This window comes from Marmota flaviventris, chromosome 15 (assembly GCF_047511675.1).
Source record: "Marmota flaviventris isolate mMarFla1 chromosome 15, mMarFla1.hap1, whole genome shotgun sequence".
NCBI classification, from domain to species: Eukaryota; Metazoa; Chordata; class Mammalia; order Rodentia; family Sciuridae; genus Marmota; species Marmota flaviventris.
The window spans coordinates 70086639-70113387 of NC_092512.1; the positions used below are offsets into that span (position 1 = coordinate 70086639).

General features: G+C 35.6%; 1 protein-coding gene across 1 annotated transcript in view; it reads right to left on the reverse strand.

The window, feature by feature from the left end:
* Vcpip1 (valosin containing protein interacting protein 1) overlaps nucleotides 1-20984 on the reverse strand; it is a 29058-nt gene extending 8074 nt beyond the window's left edge. Inside the window, exons 1-2 of the mRNA XM_027932843.2 lie at nucleotides 18014-20984; nucleotides 7881-7967 (exon numbers count right to left, since the gene is read on the reverse strand). Of these exons, the coding sequence (XP_027788644.1) occupies nucleotides 7881-7967; nucleotides 18014-20726 (2800 nt within the window). The 5' untranslated portion in view covers nucleotides 20727-20984. The remainder of the gene's footprint in view (nucleotides 1-7880; nucleotides 7968-18013) is intronic.
* Between the last annotated feature and the right edge of the window lie 5765 nt (nucleotides 20985-26749).

The window sequence follows — 26749 nt, forward strand, 5'->3', positions numbered from 1 at the left end:
AAGTCAGGGAGTCAAAACATTTAATTCTTCTATTACATCAAAAAAGGTTTTATAATAGTTTCCAGGCTGCTGCCATGATGCTTATCCTTGTAGGAGTTATGGTACCATACCATTCATCAATATAATTTACAATGAAATACAGGGAAACAATCTAACATTTCAACAAGAGAATGATTAAGTAAATTATGACATATCTATTCAACATGCAGTAATATGCAGCTATTAAAGTTTATATAAACAAGAAAGTTATGATGCCTGTTGTATGCAGTAAAACAGAAATGAGCAAAGTGTTATTAGTAAGTGCTGTAGAAATTAAGAAGGAAACAATGAATGAATTCTGAAATACTTTGTGGGAATTTAGGCAACTTCAATTTTATAAGATATTACAAATGGCTCCTCTCTCCCTGCAGAAAGTTAAGAGTGGTTCCAAAGTACCTCTTTGAGACTATTTCAAATAATCAGAGAAAAGAATTAATTTTCAAATAAATTGTTTAGGTTTTAAATAACTTACATAGTCCTTTGAATTCTAAGAATCAATTGCATTAAAATTTCTGTACTACATATCAATTCCATTACTCAAATGTGCCAAAGACAACTTATACTAGTATTTATGGCTACACTGGTACCTTATATCAAAAAACTGAAAACCATCCAAAAGTCCATCAGCAGAACAATGGATGAATTGTGTTAAAATAATACAATAGAATATTATGCAACAGTGAAAATGAATGAACTATAGTTGAACTCATCAACATGGATGAATCTGAAAAAGTGCTGTACAAAAGAAGCAAGTCACAGAAGAAGGTATATAATATAATTTCATTGTTTATAAAGTTTAAACATAAGCAAAGTTGAATATTACATAAAGAATACATACACCAGGGTTAAAACTAAATTTGCCATTTCATCTCTGCATTTACCCCTGTATCAAGACCTGCAAGGAAACTACCACATTTTAAGCCAATTAATTTAAAAATACCTTTCCAAATATAAAGAATGGGAATAATAATAGTTCAGTGTTGTTAAGTTGGGCAATATTTTTACTCAAGTGTACAAATCATCATCTATCTGTTAGGGTGGATTTGAATGAAGAGAGGTATGTTCTTTGCCTATTTTGGAGGATAGAGGTATGGTACGCTTGGGGGTGAGGAAGGCTTGATATGCTTTCTTGTGTGTGTGTGTGTGTGTGTGTGTGGTGCTGGGGGTGGAACCCAGGGCCTCATATATGCAAGGCAAGCACTCTACCAATTGAGCTATATCCCCAGCCCTGCTTTGATTCTTTGACCAAAAGATAATAATAAATTTCCCACCTGAATCTATCATTTGAAACAGAGAAAATTTTACCACTAATACTAGGAGAAAGTATTTAGGGAGATAAAATAATTTTATGATGATGATCCATTTCAAATGTCTATGTTAGCCAGGCATAGTGGCAATGGCCTGCAGTCCCAAATACTCACGAGATTGAGGAGGGAAGATCACTTGAGCTCACAAATTTAATACCAGCCTGGGCAACATATGAAGACTGTCTCAAAAAACAAAACAAATGAATAAAAAATGACTCTGTTACAGTCAAGATGACTCTGTTACAGTCAAGAGGAACTTTATGGGCTGGGGATGTAGTTCCGTGTTAAACCATATGCTTAGCATGTATGAGGCCCTGGGTTAATTCCCAACACTACACACACACACACACACACACACACACACACACTTCCAACACTACACACACACACATACAAAGTTTAATTCTGTAATAACAACTGGATTAATCATAATCATAACAGCAAACATTTTCTTAGTGTTTACTAGGTACTAGGCCCTTTGTTAACCACTTTATAAATATGATCTCACTTGATCCTTACAACCCTGACATTATTATCATATCCCCTTTACAAATAAAGAAACTGAGATTGAGAAATCACAAAGAAGGTGACAGAATTTGGCTTCAGATATTCTGACTCCAGAGTTCTAAATTAACTCTTAATAAGGTTAACAGTATACACAAACTTTTTTAAAATCAACAACTCTACTAAGGTAAATTCATCTACAATTCACCCATTGTAAGTTTAAAACTAAATGGTTTCTAGTATATTGAGTTGTATGACCATCACTACATTTTTAGAACTTTTTCATCACCCCAAAAAGAAGCCTTAGCAGTGACTCTTGATTTCCTCCCACCTCTTCATCATCCTCAGCCCTAAGTGAACACTGGTTTATAGTCCTTCTAAGTATGTCTATTCTTAGTGCTCTGCTACTAAGTGCAGTGAAATTTCAATAACAATATACAGGTAATAGTTTCAATTCTGTACATTTCATTTTATGGTCTTTTGTGACTGGCTTCATTCATATAGCATAATGTCTTCACAAACTATATAATACGTACCAATACTTCAGTCCTTTTTTCTTTTTTTAGTTGTGGTTGGACACAATACCTTTATTTTATTTATATGTTTTTTTTGATGCTAAGGATCAAACCCAGGACCTCGAATGTACTAGGTGAGCACTCTACCACTGAGCCACAACTCCAGCCCCCACTTCATTCCTTTTTATTGATAGATAATATTCTGTTGTATGCATACACAATGTTTTGTCATCAAAACTCACAGACATTTGCATTGTTTTCACTTTGGGATATTATGAATAATGCTACCAGGTTTTACGTGGACATATGCTTTCATTTCTTGTGGATAAACACTGAAGAATGTAATTGCTTTGTCATATAGAAACTCTGTTGAATCTTTTAAGGAACTGTTATACTGTTTTCCCAAGTGGCTGTGCCATCTTACAACCCCACCAGCAGTGTATGAAGATTTCATTTTCTCTGCATCCTTGTCAGTAGTTCTCATTATATGACTTTTTTTTATTACAGTCATGCTAGTGGTTTTGGGTTTTGTTTTCCTGATAAATTAACGCTTTTTCGTGTGCTGTTGGCCGTTTACATATTTTCTTTGGAGAGATGTCTATTTAGATCCTTTGTTCATTTTTTTAGGTCCTGAATAATATGGTTATGTCTTTCTTTTTTTGTTGAGCTATAGAGTTCTTTATATTCTAGACACAAGTCCATTATCAGATACATGGTTTGGAAAATTTTTCTTCCATTCTCTGGATTGTCTTTATGTTTCCTTGATGATATCCTCTGCAAATACAAATTTGCTTTTTAGCTATCTACTTTTTGCTTTTGTCACTTATACTTTCAGTGTCATCATATCTAAGAAAGTTTTGCCTAATCTGGGAGGTAAAGAAATTTTACACCTATGTTTTCTTTGAAGAGTTTTCTAGTTATAGCTCTCACACTTAGGTCTTTGATCCATTTTTTGAGTTAATTTTGTATACGGTGTGAGCTTACCCAAGAAGAGATAATTTGAAGAGTAGTCTGTTAAAGAGATTAAATTCATCCTTAAAACTGCCCAATAGGGGCTGGGGTTGCGGCTCAGTGGTAGAGCACTTGCCTCACATATGAGAGGCACTGGATTTGATCCTCAGCACCACATAAAAATAAATAAATAAAATAAAGATATTGTGTCCATCTACAACCAAAAAAAATATTTTTTAAAAAACTGCCAATAAAGAAAGCTCCAAAGTTAATGTAACTGATGAATTCTATTAAACCATTAAAAAAAGAAGTAATATCAAAGCCGTTACAAAATCTAGTAGAAAACAAGAGGAAGGAATGCTTTCCAAAACTACTTTAAGAAGTCAGTAGTACCCTGGTTAAAGTTATTACAAGAAAACTATACACTATTATCCCTCATAAACATAATCATAAAAATACTCAATGAAGTATTAGCAAATTAGCATGCAAAGTTGGTTAAACATTCAAAGGTCAATCAATGTAATTTGCCCTCTCAAGACACTGAAAGAGAAAAACTATATGATCATCTCAATAGATGTGGAAAAAGAACATCTAACTAAACTCAACATTTATTGTTGACAAACTTGGGAAAAGAAGGGAATGTATTCCATCTTACAAAGGGTATCTCTTAAAAATCCACAGGCTGAATGGTTCCTTTCAGGATAAGAAACAAGGCAACAAGTCTGCTTTCATCACACCTATTCCATACTGAACTGAAGGTCCTAGTCATTTCAATAAGGCAAGAAAAATAAAAGGCATACAGATTGAAAAGGAGAAATAAAACTGTCTTTTATTGGCAAAAGACATGATGACCTATAGACAATTCCAAAGAATTTGCTAAAATAAAAAACTACAAGAACTAATGTGAATTTATTAGCAAGGTCACAAGGTGCAGGTCAAGAAATAAAAACAATTTTATTTCCATGAACTAGCAATGAACACCAGAAAAAATTGATTTTTTTAAAAAAGCATCTTTTATGACAGCATCTGAAAAACCATCAATATTTAGGTATAAATCTAACAAAGTACTTGAGATCTGTATGCTAAAAAATTACAAAATTTTGATGAAATTAAGACTTAAGCAGAGAAACATAACAGTTTCACCAACTGGAAGTCTCGGTGTTGTCAAGGTATCAAGTATCCCTGATTTGATCTACATAATCAAAGTAATCACAATAAAAATCTCAGCAGACTTTTTTGTAGAAATTGACAAGCTTATTCTACAACTTATACGGATAAACAAAGGACCCACAAAATCCAAAACTATTTTGAAAAAGACTAAAGAGAAGGATTCACAGTGACTGATTTAAAGAATTATTATAAGGATACAATAATTAGAATATGGCATTGATGAAAGGAGAGACATAAATCAACAAAAGAGAAAAAAGATTCTAGAACTAGACCCACACATATGTGGTCAATTTTTTAGAACTAAATTATTGAGGGTATATTTTGCATATGATATTAATTCATGCTTTTTAAGTGCACAATTCAGGGTCAACTGTTATTTCTGACAAAGATGCCAAAGTAACTCAGTGGATAAAATATAGTCTTTTCAACAAATGGTGCTGGAACAACTGAACATTCATACATAAAAAAATGAAGCCTGACTCATACTTTGCAACAAAGTAAAAAAATCAATTTGATTTTATTTTTAAGATAAATATTTTATGTTTACTACCTAAAAGATATTTGAATCAGGGGCTAGGGTTTCGGCTCAGCGGTAGAGTGCTCACCTAGCACGGGCAAGGCCCTGGATTCGATCCTCAGCACCACATACAAATAAATTAATTAATTAAAAATATTGTATCCAACAACAACTAAAAAAATAAATGTTAAAAAAATATTTAGGGGGGCTGGGGTTGTAGCTCAGTGGTAGTGCGCTCGCCTAGCACATGCGAGGCGCTGGATTCGATCCTCAGCACCACATAAAAATAAATAAACAAAATAATTGTATTAAAAATTTTAAAAAAGACAGATAAATCTCAAATGGATGTTAAAAGAGAAATAGGGCACACACATGCTCATTGTCTCATGCCTCATCGTCTCATTGCCATGTGATGGCCTACATGGTCTCAGGACTTTGCCAGCAAGAAGACCATAATCAGACTGTAGACCACAGATATACGGACCCTCAACCTTAGGCCAGAACCATGAGCCAAAATAAACCTCTTTCCTTTATAACTAAAAAATAAAACAGAAATAGGCAAAAATTTTTATTAAGGGTAACATGATAAATATTTTAGGTTTTGTGGATTATAATGTCTCTGTCACAACTATTCAACTTTGGGCTGGGGTTGTAGCTCAGTGATAGAGTGCTTGCCCTAGGTCCAATCCTCAGCATCACATACAAAGATAAATAAAAGAAAGGTACTGTGTCCATCTACAACTAAAAAAAAATATTTTAAAAAAACCCCAACTATTCAACTGTTACTACAGTGCAAATTGCAACTATAGACAACATGTAAACATGATTATGGCTGTATTCCAACAACACTATACACAGTGGGCTGCAGACCTGATATGGCTCTCTGGCCATGGTTTGTCAATTCTTGTGCTAAATTAAAGAAGCCAAACACAAAAAGGTTACACTAAGTGATTCCACTTATATGGTAATGTGAAAAAAACAAACACAGACTCAAAAAACAAATCAGTAGTTGCCAGGGAATGAAGATAAGGGAGGAGAGCTGACTAAAAGGAGCAGAAGACAACTTTTTGGAGTAATGGAAGTATTCTGTATGTTGAATGTGGTGGTCACATGACCATACATTTTTCTCAAAATTCATGTACAGATTGAGCAACCCAAATCCAATAATCCAAAATCCAGAATGTTCCAAGATCCAAAACTTTTTTGAACCCCAACACAATGCCACCAATGGAAAATTCCACATTGTGAAACCCTGTCTCACGCACAAAATTATTTAAGATATTTCACAAAATTTCCTTCAGGCTATGTGTATAGGTATATATGAAACACAAGTGAACTTTGTATTTAGACTTGGGTCCCACACCCAAGATATCTCACTATAAATGTGCAAATATTCCAAAAATTAAAAAAAAATCCCAAATCTAAAATACTTCCGGGCCAAATAATTTCAGATAAGTGGTATTCAACCTAAGATGAATTTTACTCTATATATTATGTCTCAATTATAATATCTTTAAAAAAAGAAAGAAAGAAAGAAAGGCATTCTTTGGTTTTTGATTCAAATGAACAAAAACACACACCATTTTTTGAGACAGACAATAAAAAAATCAAATATCAATGAAATTTAAACAATAAATGACTATTTGATGATACTAAAAAATTATTGTTAAGATGGCTGGAGTTGTAGCTCAGTGGTAGAGCTCCTGCCTAGCATGTACAAGGCCACAAGTATAAACCCCAGCACCACATTAAAAAAAAATAATAATGAATAAATAAAATATATGGTTGTTTACATTTTAGATGTGACAATAGTATTATGATTATTTTTTAGAAGAAAAAAAGCATTTATCTTTAGAAATACATACTTAAGTATGTCTAAGATTTACTTAAAAACAGTTCAGTTAAGAATGGGGTAAACGGTGCATAAATAGGATTTCACTAATGTTTTTTCTACTTGTGTGTATGTTTGCACATTTCTATAACAGCCAACTTGGAGGGATTTTTTTCAAAGAAAGAAAGAAAGAAATGTGTACAGGAAGAATTGAAAATAAAACAGAGATTTTACCCTTCCTATCTAACAAGGCCAGACCGGTAGGTGAAATAGTGAGATAAGCCAGTGATAAATCCAGGGACAAAAGCATTCACGTCCAATCTTTAAAAAAAATGTGTGAGGTTGAAAAACATGCCCTGGCAACTTCTTTCTTCAGACTTTAAAACTCTGAAGGCAGTTTGACAGATACATAAGAATACATATATCTTTATAAATAGTAAACACACAATGTCAAAGAAGTTAAATGTAAGATGGGCTATTTCCTAAAACCTAGAAAGCAATGAAATATAATTATGGCTAAAACACAAAAACAACAAAGATACTATATTATCTGGATCTGGGATAGTCACCAGCATTAAAACAAAATATGATTCTAATTTCACAACTTGTCTTTTAGTTGTTGAAAATTATATATATAATTTAAATTAGAAAATGGAAGCAAGGTAGTGATAGGAATTTTTCGTAATTTTGTAACAGAACAGAAAACCAGCTACCTATGTCAGGAAAGTTATCCAATTTAACTAGGCAGACTGCTAAAGAACTGTATATACTTAAAATTTAATTTTGGAAATACACACACACACACACACACACACACACTTTTTCCTTTTTAAACAGGGTGTCCCTATGCTGCCCAGACTGGCCTCAAACTTCTAAATTCAAGTGATCCTCCTACCTCAGCCTACTAATAAGCACCTCGGACCACAGGCAGGTGTCACTATGCCTGGCTAGAAATATTTTCAATAGAATACTATTTGAACTTTCTTAATCTAATAAAAGCTCAAGTGGAAATATTATTTAAGAATAAAATGAGGAATTAACTATACCCATGGTTTTCTTCATAATATTGTAGAATACACCACCCTGCTGAAACATGTGAGGAAGTCCCTTTGCATAAGACCATACATCTTCACCTGTAAGACAAAAACAGATAACAGTTTAAACAACAACAACAACAAAAAAAAAGAGGTTATTGTCCACCCAGGGTTGCTTTAATGCAGATCACACTAGAACAGAGATTTCAAGACAGAACTCCTGAGTGAAGCATCCAGGTGCACATAGAGAAATGATATAGTGGCACCCTAGAAAATGAATGAACCATTTAAAGGTGGCAGCCACTGCCAAGTACTATCATAGAAGAGTACAGACCCACTGTTTCAATACCATGGAGCTTTTCAATACAGGCCAGAAATCCAAAAAATTTTACCCCTGTAGAACTGGTGATTTGAATCCTGTACCCACGCATGTTAGGCAAGCACTTCATCACTGAACGACATCCCTAGCCCTTTTTTCATTTTGAGACAAGAACTTCATAAATTGCCCAGCCTGACTTCAAATTTACAATTCTTCTGCCTCAGCCTCCCAAGTATCTGGGAGTACAGACCTGCATCATCACATCCAGGAAATCCAAATTTTTAATATGTAGGAGCTAATTTTAAAATGTCTTTAAAACTACATGAGTTGACTTTGCATATTAAACAAATGTATCTGAAAAGTCAATCCAGCTCAACGGAAACTAGTTTGCAAATTCTGGACTAGAACAGAAAAGGTTATAAAAAGATATCTATTTTTTAAAATAAAATATAAAATTGAATATTTTATATTTATGTTAAAAAAAGTAAAAATAAAAAGAAGGGGCTAGGGAGAAAAACAGACTGCACACAAATAATTAACATTGTATTCTGTTGTTCTAAAGTTGACTATAAAAATAAAAATTTGAGAAAAATTATTTGTTGAAGATATTCAGAATAATCTTTAAAAGGCCATAAAATATCCACAAACCAACTATTATTTCACAAAAATATTTTTTTCCAAAAGCATCCTTTGATTATCTATTTTATCTTTTATTATCTATTTTAATAATAAGTTTCAAACAAAAAGTTGAGAATGACTAGCTGGGGATGTACCTCAGTGGTAGAACATAGAGCACAGGCTTAGCATGCACAAGGCTCTGGATTCAATCCCTGGCCACCAAAAAAAGTTGAGTATGATAATCACCTTTGAAGAGTCAAAGAATGAAAAGGGCATTAAAGTTAACTTCATTTGTGGAATATGGTTGTCTTTATTTGCTTCTTTATACTTTCATGATTTTCTAACCTGTTAATGTACATGTAAGCACTTTTATTATCAGAAAATTTTTAGTTAATTTTAAGAAATAAATTGTTAAATTATCTTTGCTACAAGATCTGACTTAAGCTTTAGATGAGAATAACTAATAATCCTAATTAATCACTATATACTTATACTCTCTCTTGAGTTCTAATCTCTTCCCACATTCATAAACAGGAATATGAATTTGTATGGTAATTGGCTAAAGTTATCCTCAGCATAATATACACAAATTTAGAAAGTCTCGGCACTTAAAATTTTTTAAAATTTCAGTTAACCAAAACATTTAATTACACATACACACTTTATTTAATACTAATGATGCAATACTATTACTAGAAGAGTCATATTTAAGGGTAAGACACAGATGTTTCATTAAATTCTTTGAATATTAATAACTGCCCATATACAGAAATATTAATAAATACTCATAAAAACTCTGATTGCTGAACTTATCATTAAATTTCATTTGGATACATTATTTTTGTGGCAATAACCATCATTTAATTATTGTTAATGTTATTCTCAAGATACTCAGTATTCTCTAAAATACTTTAGTATATCATTTATTAGGAAAACATTTTAAACCCATTCAGAACTGACCATTGTATGCTAACAAGAAAAATATCATTTTTACTACTTTACTTCGAATGCCATGGATATAATGTGTATATTTATTTATACTGTATGCATAGCTTAATTTTAATTATTAGGGTAAGTTTTTTGCTTTTACCTTCCCTCTGCTAAGAACCAATTTTTACCACCTTCAAATTTATGGGAGGATAAGTCCCTTATCCTCCTAAGCTTCTATTCTCTACCTGTCTCTGAGAAGACACTTTTTATATAGCTTCATTTACTCATCACAACTAAGCTGTACTTTACTGACATGGAAACAAATTCAGATTATTTTAAAAGCTCTCCCAAGAAAACACAGCTAGTAAGTGGCAGAGTTAGGATTTGAATTGTTTATCATTCCCAAAGCTTATGCCTTTTTCATTGATACTAAACCTCCACTAGCGACCAAATATTGTTAAATTTGACAGCACGTCCAGTCTTTTTTTAATAGAAATTATGGTATCAACAACTGGTTCAAGGTGGGAAAAAAAAGCGAATCACTTCCTTTGGTTATACAAATACCTCCACTAGAGGTCAAATTTGGCAGCACATGGACCGGTCTTATAGAAATCTAGACATCAACAACTTGTTAAAAAAAAAAGGTGAATTATTTCCTTTGGTATACAAATACCTTCAATGAAGTCATGTTTACTGGTAATAGAAATGACAAAAGGGGGCTGCAGTTGTGGCTCAGTGGTAGAGCACTCGCCTAGCACGTACAAGGCCCTGGGTTTAGTCCTCAGCACCATAAATAAATAAATAAATAAATAAATTGTATCCAACTACAACTAAAAAAAAATAAATATTAAAAAAAAAAAGAAACCACAAAAGGGATCAAAGATCAGATACTTAGCAAAGTCCACCAGAGTCTCACACTTGTCTCCATCCCTTCTACTACTACTGTTCTGATCAGGCCTTGTTTTCTACTTAGATTACTGCCACTACCTCATATGTGATTTTCCCTTGAGTCTTGTGCTCCCCAAATCCATCTACCAAACAGCCTTCAGAGTTAAACATTTACTGGTTTCCCAAACCCACATGGTAAAGTCCAGGTTCCTTTTTCACGGCATAAAAAGCGCTGTGGAAGAGTTGACCCTTACCTGCTGTTCCACTTCACATCATACCTAGTCTTGATTTTTATAAAGCAACAAAACCACATGGCTCTAATTCCCTAAAGGCCAATAATTGTTACACATTCTTTAAAACTCAATTTAGGTGTCATTCCCTCTAGGTTTTTCTGAGAGATAGTTACATAGGTATCCTTCTTTGAGGTTCACATGTACATCAATACCTTAGACCCTATCATACTGCAGGCTAATTTAGTTTACTTTTCCTCTTTCTCTTTCTAAACTAAAAAGATTTTCAGATTCAGGGCAAGGTCAGTGGCCTATCAGATTTTCCATTCCCAAGACTTGACACAGTGCTAAACAAACAATAGCATTCTTAGTAATGGTTGAATGAATGTATAGAAAGAATACTACAAATGAGGTTTTTTAATTTTAAACAATGCCTGAAAGCAATCCAGAAAAAACTTAACTGAAGCAGCATACTGACAACTATTTTTTAAAGTATACTACAAAACAATTAATAGTACCATCTGTTTTCAAGAATCTAATAAACCAAAATAATAGCAGAAACAAAGTGACAATGATTTTTTTCTACCATTTCACTAGAAAGCAACTCTTACAGAATAGGAATGGTATGGTAACACCTCTATCAAATATGTTAATGCATATTTTTCTACTATAGTCTTCAATTAGTTTTACTTTATAATTTAACTGTTTCTTCAAAGAACAATAGTAAAATTCTTCTTTCCAATGTAATATTCTATGTGTATATAAATATAGAAAAAGGAGGCTGATTCATAGTGGGATAGGGAGAGGGAGCATGGGAGGAATAGACGAACTCTAGATAGGGCAGATGGGTAGGAGGGGAAGAGAGGGGGCATGGGGTTAGAAATGGTGGTGGAACGTGATGATCATTATTATCCAAAGTACATGTATGAAGACACAAGTTGGTGTGAATATACTTTGCATATAACCAGAGATATGAAAAATTGTGCTGTATATGTGTAATAAGAATTGTAATGCATTCCACTGTCATTTATATATATATATATACATAAAATAAATACATATATAAATAAATATAGAAAAAGTCTATACCACCACCATACCACCATAAATGATTTCTGATCACATTTTGTCTCCCACCAGTCTTTCCTTCTACATCTTTGAGTTCTACCTAAATAGTGGTTAAATATGGTAATGGTATTATGATGTTTTTTCCTTTCATTTATCCAATTTTTTCCCATTTGATAAGAAATATTTTTTAAAAAAAAATTGTTAAAAAAATTCAAAATATGTTTTCTAACTTTTTGTAATAACCAAATGGGGTTAAAAATGAGTTTAAATGAGTTTAAAAGGTCATCATATAATTTTCAAATTTTAAATATTTAAAGGCAATTTGGGGGAAGATTATGGGGAAGGAAGAAATGGGAAGGGGATGGTTAATGGGTAGAGAGGGAAGTTGAATAGGAGAAATAAATTCTAACTTTGTGCAGCACAGTGGATAGCTATGGTTGACAACAATTAATTGTTCAATCCAAAAGAGCTAGTAGAGAGGATTCCCAACACATAAAATAAAACGTGACCTAGGTGATAGGCCAATAATTGTGATTTGATCATTATACATCATATACATGTATTGAAATGTCACCTTGAGCACCATAAATATGCACAATTACTATGTGCCAATTAAAAATAAAAGTATATTAAATAAATAAAAAGGCAATTTGAGGTTTCTACTTTGCAATTTATGAAGGTAGTAAATTTCAAAATCTAATGTTTGTATGAAATATAAAGCTCCAAAAGAAATACTTAAAACTCTGAAATCAAGTATCTACCATCATAAAATAAACAACACATTTGAAATAAATAATTCCAATTTTTTAAAATAATTTGAATAAGTAGTTCTAAATTTACAGGACTGTTTCTACTAGAGAGAATCCTAAAGGTATTCATTTGCTAAAAAAATTGTTGCCACCTCTCCCCTCTTCCTATAGATTCTCCCATTTAAAAATTTATTTACTCTACCAATAGTTAAAACTTTCTAAGAAAAGCATACCATTTTCTCATCTCATACTTATTACCTTAAGAGTAACCAGTCATACAGCTTTTAGGATTAGAATCAGTATTAAAGGATATATTTCTAATACACATACATGCACAATTGTGTATAGATGTGTACACACACACAGTCTGAAAGGATACATTCCAACACATTAATAATGATTTTCTCTGGGAAGTGAAAATGTTAAGAAATGTTAAGAACTACCATATTTTACCCTCCCCCCATTGAAATTTTAAAACTATTATCTTGTAGTTGAAAAACATGAAGGAAAAAAGAGATAGTTGAGCACAGAAAGGAATAAATACTTAAATCTTCAAAGCATGATTATATAAAATCTCCATTTATAATGTGCATTATTTATCTTAAGATACATCTATAGTATTAGTTTTATTCAATTTTTGAAGGCTGCCCCAACATTACATATATATCAATAGAAAGGCTATCAGATGGCATATAAAGAATAATATGCACAAATACTACCTAGATTTAAAACTGTCCTTCACACATTTGAAAATAAAACATAAAAATGCAATAATAATATTCACATTCAAGGTCATAAAAAATTAAACATCTGAATCTCAAATGTGATTCTGGAAAATCTCAAGGCACTTATAGAAATCAAGAGGTGTTATGGGGCTTGGGTTACAGTTAGTGGTGAAGCATTTGCTTGTAAGCATGCACAAGGCCCTGGATTTGGTCCTCAGAGCTACCAAAAAAAGAAGGAAAAAAAGTATTACAAAATAATAAAATTACAAAATATCGTGTATTTTTTATTTTTGAGACTGGGGATTGAACCAATATCAAAATTATTAGTAAACTAATTCCATTTAAATAACTCCAAATGACATATTCTGTTTTTCACCTTAAACCTGTCTTTACCTCTTGGGAAAACAAAACAAAACTAGAAACAATGAAATATAATACTAAGAAAAAAGAAACTAGCCTCATATTTTTGGTGCATCATGTACCAACCATCATATTTACCATGAAAACACACACACACACACACACAAACTGATCTACAAGAAATTTTAGTAACATATTTTGCAAAGCTAGAATTGGGATCATGCAAGTACTATTTGAAGATGATGGTCTATAAAAAGTAAGTTCAGTGGTCTAAAAAAAAAACCAGATTAAAACATGTGATATATTATAGGTAGAATCAGTTTATTTTATTTTATACCACCATGTAATTCAAAACGACTAGTTCCATGAATGGTTTATATAGAGTAAAAGACTGATGCACTTACTCATTGTTTTGTTGACATATATAACAGACAAATTCTATTCAATGAACATTCTATTTAAAAGCAAAAGAAGGAATAAATATGTTCCTGGCTATTACACAGTCAGCCTATTTAATAAAGACATATAATTTCTATGTATACATATGACAATGAGGTTTTCTAAAATACTATGTACGTCATATATTGTGGTTTTATAATTTTTATGTCTGTAGAAAAGAAGGCTGGCAATGTGTTGATGAAAACTATAAAAGTATAGGAACTCCATCAGTGGAGATACTGCAGGTAAGTTTATAGAGGGTAAGGCCTGTGTCTCATTCATAATTGTACCTCCAGTGTGCTCTTGAGCTCATAGCATACATCTATTTTGCTGAAACAATGTACATTCATCCATTCAGCAAGCATTTACTTGGTACCTACTATAGTCCTAGGTCTTGTCCTAAGTAATAATATTCATTAGTGAATAAAAGACTTTATGATATTTTGTGGACTTTATGATCTTGTGAGGGAAGCAAATAAATAATTAAACCAACAAAAAAGATCATTAAAACTTGTGATAGGTGCTATAAGAGAAATTAAAAGGGCATAGAAATAGAGGTAACCTACTTTGAATGATCAGCAAAGGTCTCTCTCAAACCCTAAGAAGGAGTCAGGGGTGGTGGCAAAATGCCTGTAATCCCAGTGACCTGGGGGGCTGAGGTAGGAAGGATAGAAAGTTCAAGGCCAGCCTGGGCAGCTTAGTGAGACTCTGTCCAAAAAAAAAAAAAAAAAGGGACTGGGGTATAGCTTGGTGGCACAGCATACCTGGATCCTGAGTTCAATCTCTAGTACCACAATAAAACAAAAAAATCTTAAGAGGGGAATATTTATTTAAACCCTAACCCTAAATGACAGGGAGCCCACAATTTGAACAGTATAAAGCTTGATAAACTATTTTCTACACTAACACAGAGGCAGCTTATTTCACATTTATTAATTCACAAAGTAATTTCTACATTTCAAAATTTGCAATTTTCTAATCTTTTCTAAATTTTCGAAAACACCAAAAGTTCCCCTGTACTCTTTCTATACAGTTGTGTGTATATAATTATCCCCAAATTGACATTTTTATAAACGTATCTTTTTATTAAGAATATCTTCTAGGAGTGCTGGGGTGAGTGCTAGCATGTGTGAGGCACTGGGTTCAATCCCTAGCACCACATATAAATAAAAAAATATATTTTTTTAAAATAATATTTCTATATAATTCATAGTTATAAGAAAATTAGAGGGATAAAAATAATATTGAGAGAGGGAGAGGCACTGTCTTAGTACTTTAAAGCAGAAAATCTCTCAAGTGCTACTGCTATAAAATTAAAACATGTTTACATTCAAATTATTTTGTGTTGACAATGGAAGTAGAAGATATAAAGAAACTGTGGATTTGTGGACAGCAACTTAAAATACTACAGGTGAAGAGGGAAGGGATCAGAACAGAAAGACATTATCTTGGTAAACTCATATCAGTTCATGGTCTAGTTCTTAGATTTTCAGGTCCAGGAAGCTCACACCAAATTCAAAAAAGGTAAATAGGAGTTGGGGTTGTGGCTCAGTGATGGAGCATTTGCCTAGCATGTGTGAGGCACTGGATTAGATCTTCAGCACCATATATAAATAAATAAAATAAAGGCCCATCTACAACTGAAAAAAAAGGGTAACTAAAAGCAGAATTACATTTTTGTAATTTTCATTGTGAAATATATTATCCTGGGGCTGGGACTGTGGCTCAGCGGTAGAGCGCTTGCCTAGCACAAGCAGGACCCCGGGTTCGATCCTCAGCACCACATAAAAATAAAGGCATTGTGTTGTGTCCATCTACACCTAAAAAAATAAATATTAAAAACAAACAAAAATAGAAATATATTATCCTGCTGCTCCAGTATTCAAGACTACTGATCATAATCCCACCCATGCCAATTTATTAATCCACAATGGAGAACATAGCCTTCTAAAGATAATCTTTATCTGCACTCTCACCTGTACATCACAATTTATTATCAGGAAACTAAGTGAATAAAAATAAATCCTTCATGAATATGGAATCAGGCAAAGAGATTGAGATCTCTCAGAGGCCATGGCAGGACTGATATAATATTCCTGTCCTTCAGCAAAGATTACCTTGCTAGTTACCAGAATTATCATGAACCCCAGATGATGTATCTTTTTCCTTTGTACAGCAGTGTATAAACATTGCCAAATTCTGCTTTTCAGACTCTTTTTCAATGTTCAGTGCTGACCATCCATTCCATTTCTGCAGATACAGCCTTTCTTTAGATGAGTTAATGTCACCTATTGAATTCAATCAAAACTGCTGGGCAATATAGTAGGAACTGAATATACAAGGTTAGATAAGATATGAGCCACATTCTCAGGAGTTCATCTTGTATTGAGGAAGACCATCTCTTCCCTGTTTTTGACCAGGGAGAATGCCAGTCTTTTAAAATGCCTTCTGCATGTATATAGTTTTATCCATTTTTTAATGGATATTATTTAAAATTTTATAGAGTTCTAGGAATACTTCACTATTGCCCTTACATACAAACTTCAAAGGGTATTTTGTATAAAGAGGCAACTTAAGTACTGAGGAATTAAGTAGTTTGCCTGAAATCACTAAGTTAATAAGTAGTGGAGCCAACATTCAAATTCTAGGTCTGTCTCCAAAGATCACATCATCTTTCCTCTATTCCCATGCAGCTTCTAAGAAACTAAAAACTCTTAAAAGAGACAGAAATATGTAAACAGCTTAGGACAAGTCCTTATATATACTCCAATTCAATTACTATGTCTACCTAACTAAAATCAACAATATCAAGTTATAAATTTGTGCAGAGTTTGTAGATCTCCCACTAACTAATGAGTCCCCAAATTTAATAATCCAGGAAAAAATAATCTTCATTTTAGCAGGTTAAGGCCAATTCACTGCTATTTAGCACTCTTAAAAAACACAATCAAAACCCAGATCCCCCTTCTAGTTGAAAGCTCTAATTTCAGCAAAAATAAGACCGTTCTAACATCTAAAATATTTAGATTTTACTTCATACTTTAAAAGACTCAGTAAAGCATATTAACAGTGACTTAAAAACAAAGACTAAGCAAATACAGATAATGTGAAAGGTGCACCACTGAACAGTATCCCAAATCATCTAAAGCTTTAAATTACATATTTGGATGATATTTTCCTTTATGTTGCATTTTTAAAAAGAAATACTTCTTAGCCCCATTAACATCTATCTATTTCTTAAGTTTTTCATGAGCTATAATAGTTCATTATAATAGATGGTAAAGATTCACTCAGCACTAAAATTACCTAAACACATATCAAATGAACACATAAGAAAAGTGTAGTGAATTAGGAAAGAGAACAGGAAACAGAGGAGACTCTTAGAAAGGAGTGCAGCAAGAATAAACACTAGAAACTGCAATTCATCAAGCAGGAAGTCCTAGTCACATGACAGGCAGGAAAATGAAATTTAAAAATAAATGAAAAATGAACAACATGGAAAGGCCAAAGAGAGCTTAGAGGGAAAAAATGAAAAGGCTTTAAATAGATACATTAAAAATCCATTTTTTAAAAAGAAAAGCTACTGTAAAAACAAGATATATTTAAATAATCTGGTGACAGTTGAGGAACTACTTTCACTTTGTAGTTGTTTTCCTTATAGTCACTCAATAATCACGTTAAACATCTACGATCAAAATCACTAAACAATTTTCTCTGAAAATATATAATCAAATATTTACAGTAACCACAGATTTTTTTTTCTCCAAAGAAACATTACATTCACAATTAAGAAATACCATTTGAGTTAAATTAATCTTACCCATTAATGTTGCTAAAAGACATAAGGAGTACATCTCCTTGTCAGCTTGCTCTTGAAGTTCCTTAGATGACAGTTTACTAGTAACAGCAATCTCTTCTTGTTTCACAGTGTGGGCAGAGTGTGCTGCAGCAGACTGACCACCTTCTGCTTTGCTTTTTAGAATCTCTATTGTGATTCTGTCACCGTGCTGTAAAGGAACTGGCTCCTTTTCCATTCCTGCCTGTGGTGGCATTAACTCTTTAGGAGGAAAGCCATAGCGAATACACTGTAAATAAGGAGGAATGTTGAATTCTCTGGCTATACTTTCCTGAAGTTCATAAAAGGTTGTTGAAGACTTAAGTGTAACCATGGACTGTCTTCCATCGTTAGTTGTTATTCGAATCTTCTTCTCCTTGGAAGTTGTAGGTGAATAGGGAGCCTTGGTAGGGGTGGCAGGTGCAGAGGATGGCCCATCACGAATGGCACTGGGAGAAACAGTTCTGGGCTGCCCCTTTTGTTCTTGTTTTAACTTCTCTGTTTTCCGTTTCTGCATTGCAGAAGCCTGTTCCGTAATATTCTGTTGAATAGTTCTTTCAGTTTTACTCATATTTAATTCTTCCTTGTGCAAAGTTTTTGTTTTCTGTCCAGTAAGAATAATTTTAGTTGGAAGCTGAGATTCTGATTCTTGTCCTTGCACATCTCCGACTCTTTGGGCATGAGCACCATCTATATTTACAGGAGTATAATCATCAGGATTCTTTTTGGCAGTCTGATGCAATATGGTGTGGACAACTTTCTGAACTAGGATTTCACTCCCAAATTCACCTGGAAAATGCTTGGTAACAAGTTTCATTGCAACGTCATAAACATTACTATTCAGAGATGGATCACTTTCATACTGGAACCAGTACACTGTTTCTCTGACCACTCTTCCTCCCCATTCCAAAGTGATAGGGAAAGCTTCTGGCAGATTGTCGTACTCTTTACCATCCCAAAAGTGTTTGAATCCACAACCACATTTGCCACCAGTGGACCTAGAATTAGTTCTGTCTCCATCCAAATACACAATAGATCCATCTCCTCTGACTCTTCGCACAGATGTGCCATGGCACCAATTACAAGCCGTTAGGTTACTCAACCCATAGTCTGGTACCAGAACATCTTTCACTGAATCATATGAGCAAACCAAATTGTTCAAGGGAAAGCTATAATTTTTGTCAGGCCTCAGCTGTCCATGAGTACTTTTTGCCAAGTTATACAGTTTCCCTCCTGGAGCCAACCACTCTGGAGGAACATGAAGTTCAGAAAGGGCACCACAGAGCAAACATTTGTGAAGGCGATTATCCATTACTGCTTTTTTAGCAGCTGCTGTAACCTCTTCAGGCTGAACTCCTATCACTCCTGTCCTTCTATAGAAATACTGATGGACATCAGCAACTAAACTAGGATGGATACCATGTTTATCCATAAAGACTTCTTCCATAGCAGCAACAAGCCTAAGTAAGTATTTATCTTGCAAACTTCTGTCACCTCCAATAACACAACCACCATCTTCCTCGAGTTTGATGTACTTTTTAATAAGGTCCTGAGGCACACCCCATGCTTTAGGAAGCAAATTCATAGGCAGTTTAGGCAAAGCAGCCCCTTTTATGCCTACCAAGGGAATATAATGGTTTCTACCAGAGCTACTCCATGCAATACAGATTGGTTTGTTCAAATGACCATCTCTTCCAGTGCACTTCTCTGCAGGTATGAGCCCAGGCAAAAAGGTGGCTGAATAATCACCAGAGCTTCTCATGCCACTAAGGGAATCTAACAGAATTATGGGACGATGCAACACATTAGCAAGGCCAAATATATGGATGTTCCTCAAACCTAAGGGAACACCCTCAGGTGGCACAAACAGAGGATCACACTCATTGATAATGTCCTCCCACTCAGCGGCATCGATAAAGTCATGAAACAGGGCTTGATATCGGGCCAGGTGTTGCTGAAAGTGCTGTTTTAGATTCTCTCTCAGGGCATGCCAGAAGAGCTCCCGGCCTACTAGAGCTCGAGACACAGCATGCACCAGGCAGTGTCCATCCCCATCCACATGCACTGGAATGAGGCATTCCTGACTTTTATTGGCTCGTTTGATATCCTCAAGAGTGTCATGCAAATATAGAAGGCTTCCCGAGCGGTCCTTGCCATAGCCCACCGTGTTAACGTGCTCTGGTTCTATAAGGAAAGCGCGGTCACCCAGTAAAGCGCAATCGAACAGTTCACCCTGGTTCATATCCCGGAGAAGCTTGGCCCGGCCTGTCTGTTTGTCCATTCCATAGCGAGCTAATATGGGCGACAACAATTTACAGTGGTAGTTGGAAAGGCCCATCACCTTTACCAGTTCCGTGTTCTTCTTGGGTGCTCCCGTCACCCCGAGCAGCGCGTTCCGCAGCAGGTTGTGCAGCACTACGTCCGGATCGGTCACCTCCTCCACCCCCAGCAGCTGTTGCTGCTCGTGCCGCTGTCCGCACTCGGTACACTCGATGCTGACAGTACCGGAGGCCGGAAAGAACAGACGCGCCTGGCACTTCGGATCCGGGCAGCTCCCGGAAAGGATTCTCCGGTCTCTCCGCTTCGAGAGCCCCCCCGGAGCAGCTGCCGCCGCCGCCGCTAAAGACGACGGAGTCTGCGGAGCCTCAGGGGGAGGAGGTGGCGGCGGCAGCGGAGGCGGCGGCGGCGGCTGAGACATAGCTCTCGGCTCTCGTGTCTCGCTCCGCGTCCCAGGCGACCCTCAAAGGCTCATAGCCTAGACCCCACCGGCCCGACTCGATCTAGTCCAGGCCCAGGGCGAATCAGTTTCCTTTCCCTACCAGCTCCTCCTCCTCCTAAGCGAAGGCGGAAGCGCCGGACGCTGTTTCTCTTCTTACTTCTCACTGCCGTAGCCGTTGCCCCGAACGTAACGGCCACCACCCCACCCCGCACTCAACACTCACTCCCTCTCGCTCTCTCCGCCTCAGACAGACATACACGCCCTCACTGAGAGTGCGCAGGCGCAGCTTCCGCTATACCCTCTGGTAATTAGAGTCTTCCGGCAGCTCTTGGCCATCGAGTGTTAAGGATCTTTCTTTCAGAAGGAACTACAAATACGATGATGCCACGCGGTTCAGAGCCCACGGAGAGAAGGAAGAGGAAGGCAATAGGAAGGGGGTGCAAAAAGGAAGAGGGTGTCTCGCTTGGCCTGCCGGGAGTTGTAGTTTTAACTGGATCTCCTTTGTGGTCTTCCCTACTCTACTGGCCTAGGCGAAAGTCAGAAAGACCACATTTCCTAGGGTTCCCCGCGGTGCGTCCAGCCTCACTTCCTCTTTGGGCAGAGGGGAGGATGCAGGGAAGCTTGGTAAAAACAGAGTTTAAGGGATTGAGTGTTAAAACGAGAGTTGTGAAGTTTAGGACTACTAGAAGGGGAGGAGGATGGAAAGGCCTTCAGTGAAAAAAATACAGTAAATAAATGCCCAGGGATATAGAGCGCCTGGAGGTTGAATGAAATGGTTTAGTCCGGTCTGGATATCATAAAGGGTGTGAGTGGAGGTGGGGATAGTGGATTGAGTCGCAGAGTGCCTTTCTGGGTCTTTTTTTTTTTTTTTTTTTTCCTCCTCCTTTTTTTCCCTGCCCCTCCTCTCTGTTCTCGTTCCCACAGAAGCACTTGAACTCCCTTTTCTGCCTTTTTCCTCTTCTCCAGTAGAATTCGCCTAGGCGCCATTTGGCTTCTCATACCCTGTACGTCTTTACAGTTTATAGTAAAAATAATACTTTGGATGTGTGTAGCGTTTTAAATACACATACAAGATCTTTTAACTGTAAATATAATTTCGTTTGTTTCTTAAAACCTTCTGCACCAGAGTCTATAAGGTTACTGAAAGGTGTTAGTACTGATTTGCCCCTAGTAATTGTTTACAATTTTCTTCAAAATAAATTCTGTGTTTGAAAGAGAAATCCTTCAAGTACTAATTATTTTCTCGCCAATTTTCCCTGCCCCATGCAAAATAATGTTTGTTTCATAGTGTACCCTTATAATACATAAGATCGGTGATATTACCACTTTGAAGGGGACATTTTTCAATAAAAGTTTTTTTGCAAATAATTAATTCAGGCTGGAAGAGTTGTTTGTTTTTTATTCTGAAGTTAGTTTGCTTGTAATGACATAGGTTTATCTTGGAGCTAATTTTTAATTGAATGCTTATAAAATTGGATGTGCCCTATACGTGGAAGGTTTTTGTTTTTGTTTCTGTGGCTAAAAGTTATACCTGCAGTAAAGTTTCATTTTTCTCACCCACGGTGCAAAGAACTGAATTACTAAAGCCTTAGAGCATGACAACAGTTTGGAGTTCTAACACTGTTATGCACTTTTATATCGTAAACAAAAAAATAATTCCTCATCCGAGATACTGGTGAAGTTTAGGGGTGTAGTTCAGCGATAGAGCCCTTGCCTAGCAAAGCTACAGGTTATGCCTTCACACAGCAGTTCCCAGACTATAACAAGCTTCAGAATCAAATGGAAGGCTTATAAAACTACAGGTTGCTGGGTTCCACTTCCACCCCACCCAAGACGGAGATGCTGAGAATTTACATTTCTAGCAAGCTCTCTGATGCTGATGCAGCTGGTCCAAGGATCACACTTTGAAAATCAGTGCTTATTTGGTTGCCCACACTTTGTAGGGGAAGATCTCATTACTGTGTTTCTGTCATTTTAAGTACAAAAGGACTTGCTTATACAGAATGTTTAGGAAAAAGTTTCTTTTAAAAAAGGAGGTTGAAATTACTTGTAATCATTTAACTTTGGGGGGAAGGGGAGATGAGTGCTGGGAATCAAACCCAGGACTTTGCGCAGGCTAGGCAAGCACACTACCACTGAGCTACATCCCCAGCCCAATATTTTTGATGAATCATTCAAATAATTCAAGCTTTTCTTCTATGCATATATAGTATGTGCTCTTTTTAAAATTTTTTTAGTTGTAGATGGACACAATACCTTTGTTTTATTTATTTATTTTTATGTGGTGCTGAGGATTGAACCCAGTACATCACAGGTAGGAGGCAGGCATTCTACCACTGGGTACCACTAGGTTTATATTACTACCTGTGTGTATTACCCAGCCGACGCTCTTTTAAGAAACCAAAATTGGTCCAGTGCAGTGGCCCACACCTATAATCCCAAAGACTGGGAGGGGGGTCATGGGAGGGGTGAGGTAGGAGGATTGCAAATTTGAGGCCAGCCTCAGCAACTAATTGAGGTCCTGTCTCAAAAAGTAAAAAGGGCTGGGAATGTGGCTTAGTGGTGAAGTGCCTGGGTTCAACCCCTAGTACTGGTCTGCGAAGCGAGGGGCGGGGGGGCGCGCAATACCAAAATTGTATGAAGGTCTTAATAGCTGTTAACACCAATTCATCATCTACTGTGTACCAGGTTCTTTTCATGCACTTACTTAATCTGAGGCAATTCTATATGATCAGATGAAGAAACTGAGAGAGGTTAAGTGTCTTGTTGCTAGTAAATGGCATAATTAGGATTAAAACCAAAACAATCTGTTTCCAGAGCCTGTGGACTTAACAATTATGCCGTACTGATTCTTCTGTGCATATTGTCTTTAACTTATATTGTATAGTCATATCTTGAACAATCTTGATGTCGTTAAATACCTTTTTTCAACATTTTAAATGAAAGCTGGCCTTTTTCTTGTAAAAATTCAAACATTGAAAAGCACACAGAAAAAAAAATTAAAATACCTATATATTCATTATTGGATTTAACAAATCTTAATTTTCAGCATATTTGCTTCAGAATTCCCCTTTTAAAAAAACTGTATTATGTATAATGAAATTATACCAATAAAATATGAAAAAACTATAGATTTAGTAAGGCTTAAGATTTTAAGTTTTGATTTTACATAAAATTATGCCTTACCAGTTTTAAAGGAAATCACTATTTCCCCTAATAAAAATAGGAGATTTTTTTAAACTTGGTAGTGGAGAAAGAATTTCTATATAGTGAACATCTGGACAATATCATTTCCATTATCATGCCATCCCTGTGGATGGTCCTTTCCCTTTAGCACCCTGGCCCAAGCATGAACAAAACTCTTCCCTCACAGGACTTTATTAATTACTTGGTGATAAAGGTAATAAACCTAGTTAATGTGACTTGTATGACTTACTCAGTTTCAGCCTACTTAGCTTACCTCTGTAAGATGAAGGTCAAATTCCATGAGTAAAGTATCAGAACTTCCCAATAGAACCATCTTCAAGCCAGATATGTTGGCTCACGCCTTAATTCCAGCAACTGGGAAGGCTAAGGTAGGAGGATGGCAACCTCTAGGTCAGCGAGACCCCATGTCAAGATAAAAAAAATGAAGAAAAGCCTGGGGATGTAGCTCAGTAGTATAGAGCTTGCCTAGCATGTGTGAGGTTCTGAGTTTAATCCCTAGTACCAGAAAACAAAATCAAAAAACCTCTCCACAGTGATGGAAATGTTTTATGCTTATAATTGTCCAATATAGCACCCTCTAGCTACCTTAAATGTGGTGAATACAACTAAGGATTATTAACCAGCTAAATTTTATTTAGTTAAATTTAGCTGGTTGTAGCTAGCAGCTACCATATTGAACAGCCCAGATGTTGGGTTTACAAAGTCCTGGGCTGGGGTTGTGGCTCAGTGGCAGAATGCTTACCTCACACCTGTGAGGTGCTAGGTTTGATCCTCAGCACCATATAAAAATGAATAAACAAAGATATTGTGTCCATGTATAAATTAAAAATATTTTTTTAAAAATGATGAGTCCCATGGGGCTAGAGGTTTAGCTCAGTGATAGAGCATATGTTTAGCAAGTGCAAGGCCCTGGGTTCAGTCTCCAACATAAAAAATAATGCTGAGTCCCAGAATCTCAATTGAGTTCCTGGCTCTGGTATGAACTGGAAGATAAGGGCTGACTACAAAAGGGAACAAGGCAACTTTTGGGAGAGGATGGAAATATTTCTTATCTTGATTATGGTGGTATGGTAGACATTTATACATTTTCCAAAGCTCAGCAGATTGTTCTCTTAAAATGGATGCATTTTGTTTTATCTAAATTATTCCTTAATAAAATTGATTTTAAAAAGTGAAAACAGGGCTAGAATTGTAGATCAGTGGTAGAGCACTTGCCTAGCATGTGTGAGGCACTGGGTTCAATCCTCAGCACTACATAAAAATAAGTAAACAAAGGTATTGTGTCCATCTACAACTAAAAAAAATATTAAAAATAAGTGAAAACAAAGAAGAGGAAAGATTGATTAACATGTACTTCTAAGTTATAGTCCTTTACATAGTAGAGTGAATGTAGATAATATAGATAAAGAAATGATTAATGTTTTAGGAGAGATTATGTGTACCCTGATTTGAATATTATATAATATATACAAAGTATCAAAACATCATGTGATCTTCTCTAAACAGATAAAATCTTTATGTATCAGTTAAGAATTTTTTTTTAAAGGCTAAGTTCCAGAGCTAGGAGTTCCACCTCCAGTCTGTTAAGGCATGCCTCCTGCTATCCAATTTCTTATCTAAGGGCCAAGAAAGCCCTCACTACAACTTGTAGGACCCTGTATGATCTGGCCCCTGGCTACTTCTCTGATGTTTCCCTGGCTCATGTGGCTGAGACATTGACCTTCTTGTTAGTCTTCAAACACTCCCAAGCATGTTCCTATCTCCGAGGCTCCATACGCGCTCTGCTGCCTAGAAAATTCTTTCCAGATAGAATTCATGTAGGTGTCTGTGCCAATCTCAGCTCCAGTGAGATGTTTTCCTCACCAATCTCTCTGAAACAGCACTTCCATCATTTTCTCCATTCTTTTTTTAATATTTTATTTTTTAGTTGTACACAATACCTTTATTTTGTTTATTTGTTTTTATATGGTGCTGAGGATCAAACCCAGGTCCTCGCACGTGCTAGGCGAGCGCCCTACTGCTGAGCCACAACCCCAGCCCCTTCATTCTTTTATCTCTCTGATTTTCTTTACACCACTAATCACTATCTGAGATTATATAATTACTTGTCTATTGTCTTCCTTCTCCACTAGACTGTAAGTAAGTCTGTTCATAAGGGCAAGCAATTTGTTGATTGTTGGATTTTCTGTGCCAGGCACATAGTAGCCTCAGTAAGAATTGTTGAATGAATGGCTGTCATCCATGGCAGTGTGTCTCAGCCCAAGATCCAAACATATGTTTCTGAAGATTCCACAAATTCTCTGCAAGATTCCTTTAAACTTTGTATTGTTATTTTGATGCCAATCTAAAGCAGAGTAAGATTATTTATGATTTTTCTGGGTGAGCATCTTAAAATGGAGTTTTGAGTGCCTGCGTTCACATTGAGTTCAGGATTTTATTTGTATTGATTGAAAGATAAAGGAATCATGGCAAAATGTCTAAATAATGTTTCATGTTCATTTTTATAGAGAAAAGAGGTAGGAGTGTTAAGTCATCATATGTCTAGTAGCATAGCCATGGCAGACCCAAAAGAACCCGCTTTGTATTTGTCAGTGCCACATTTCTATTAAAATCAAATTGCACAGAATGTACACACACATATATTCAAATATATACATATAGTCACAACACCTTAATCACTGTAAGTGACCTGGTAAATACAGGAGGAGTTGTTTTTCAGTTTCTAGCCATAATCAGATTAGATACAATTTAATTTGTATTTCAAATACTCACTGTTATTAACCTTATTTTTAAAT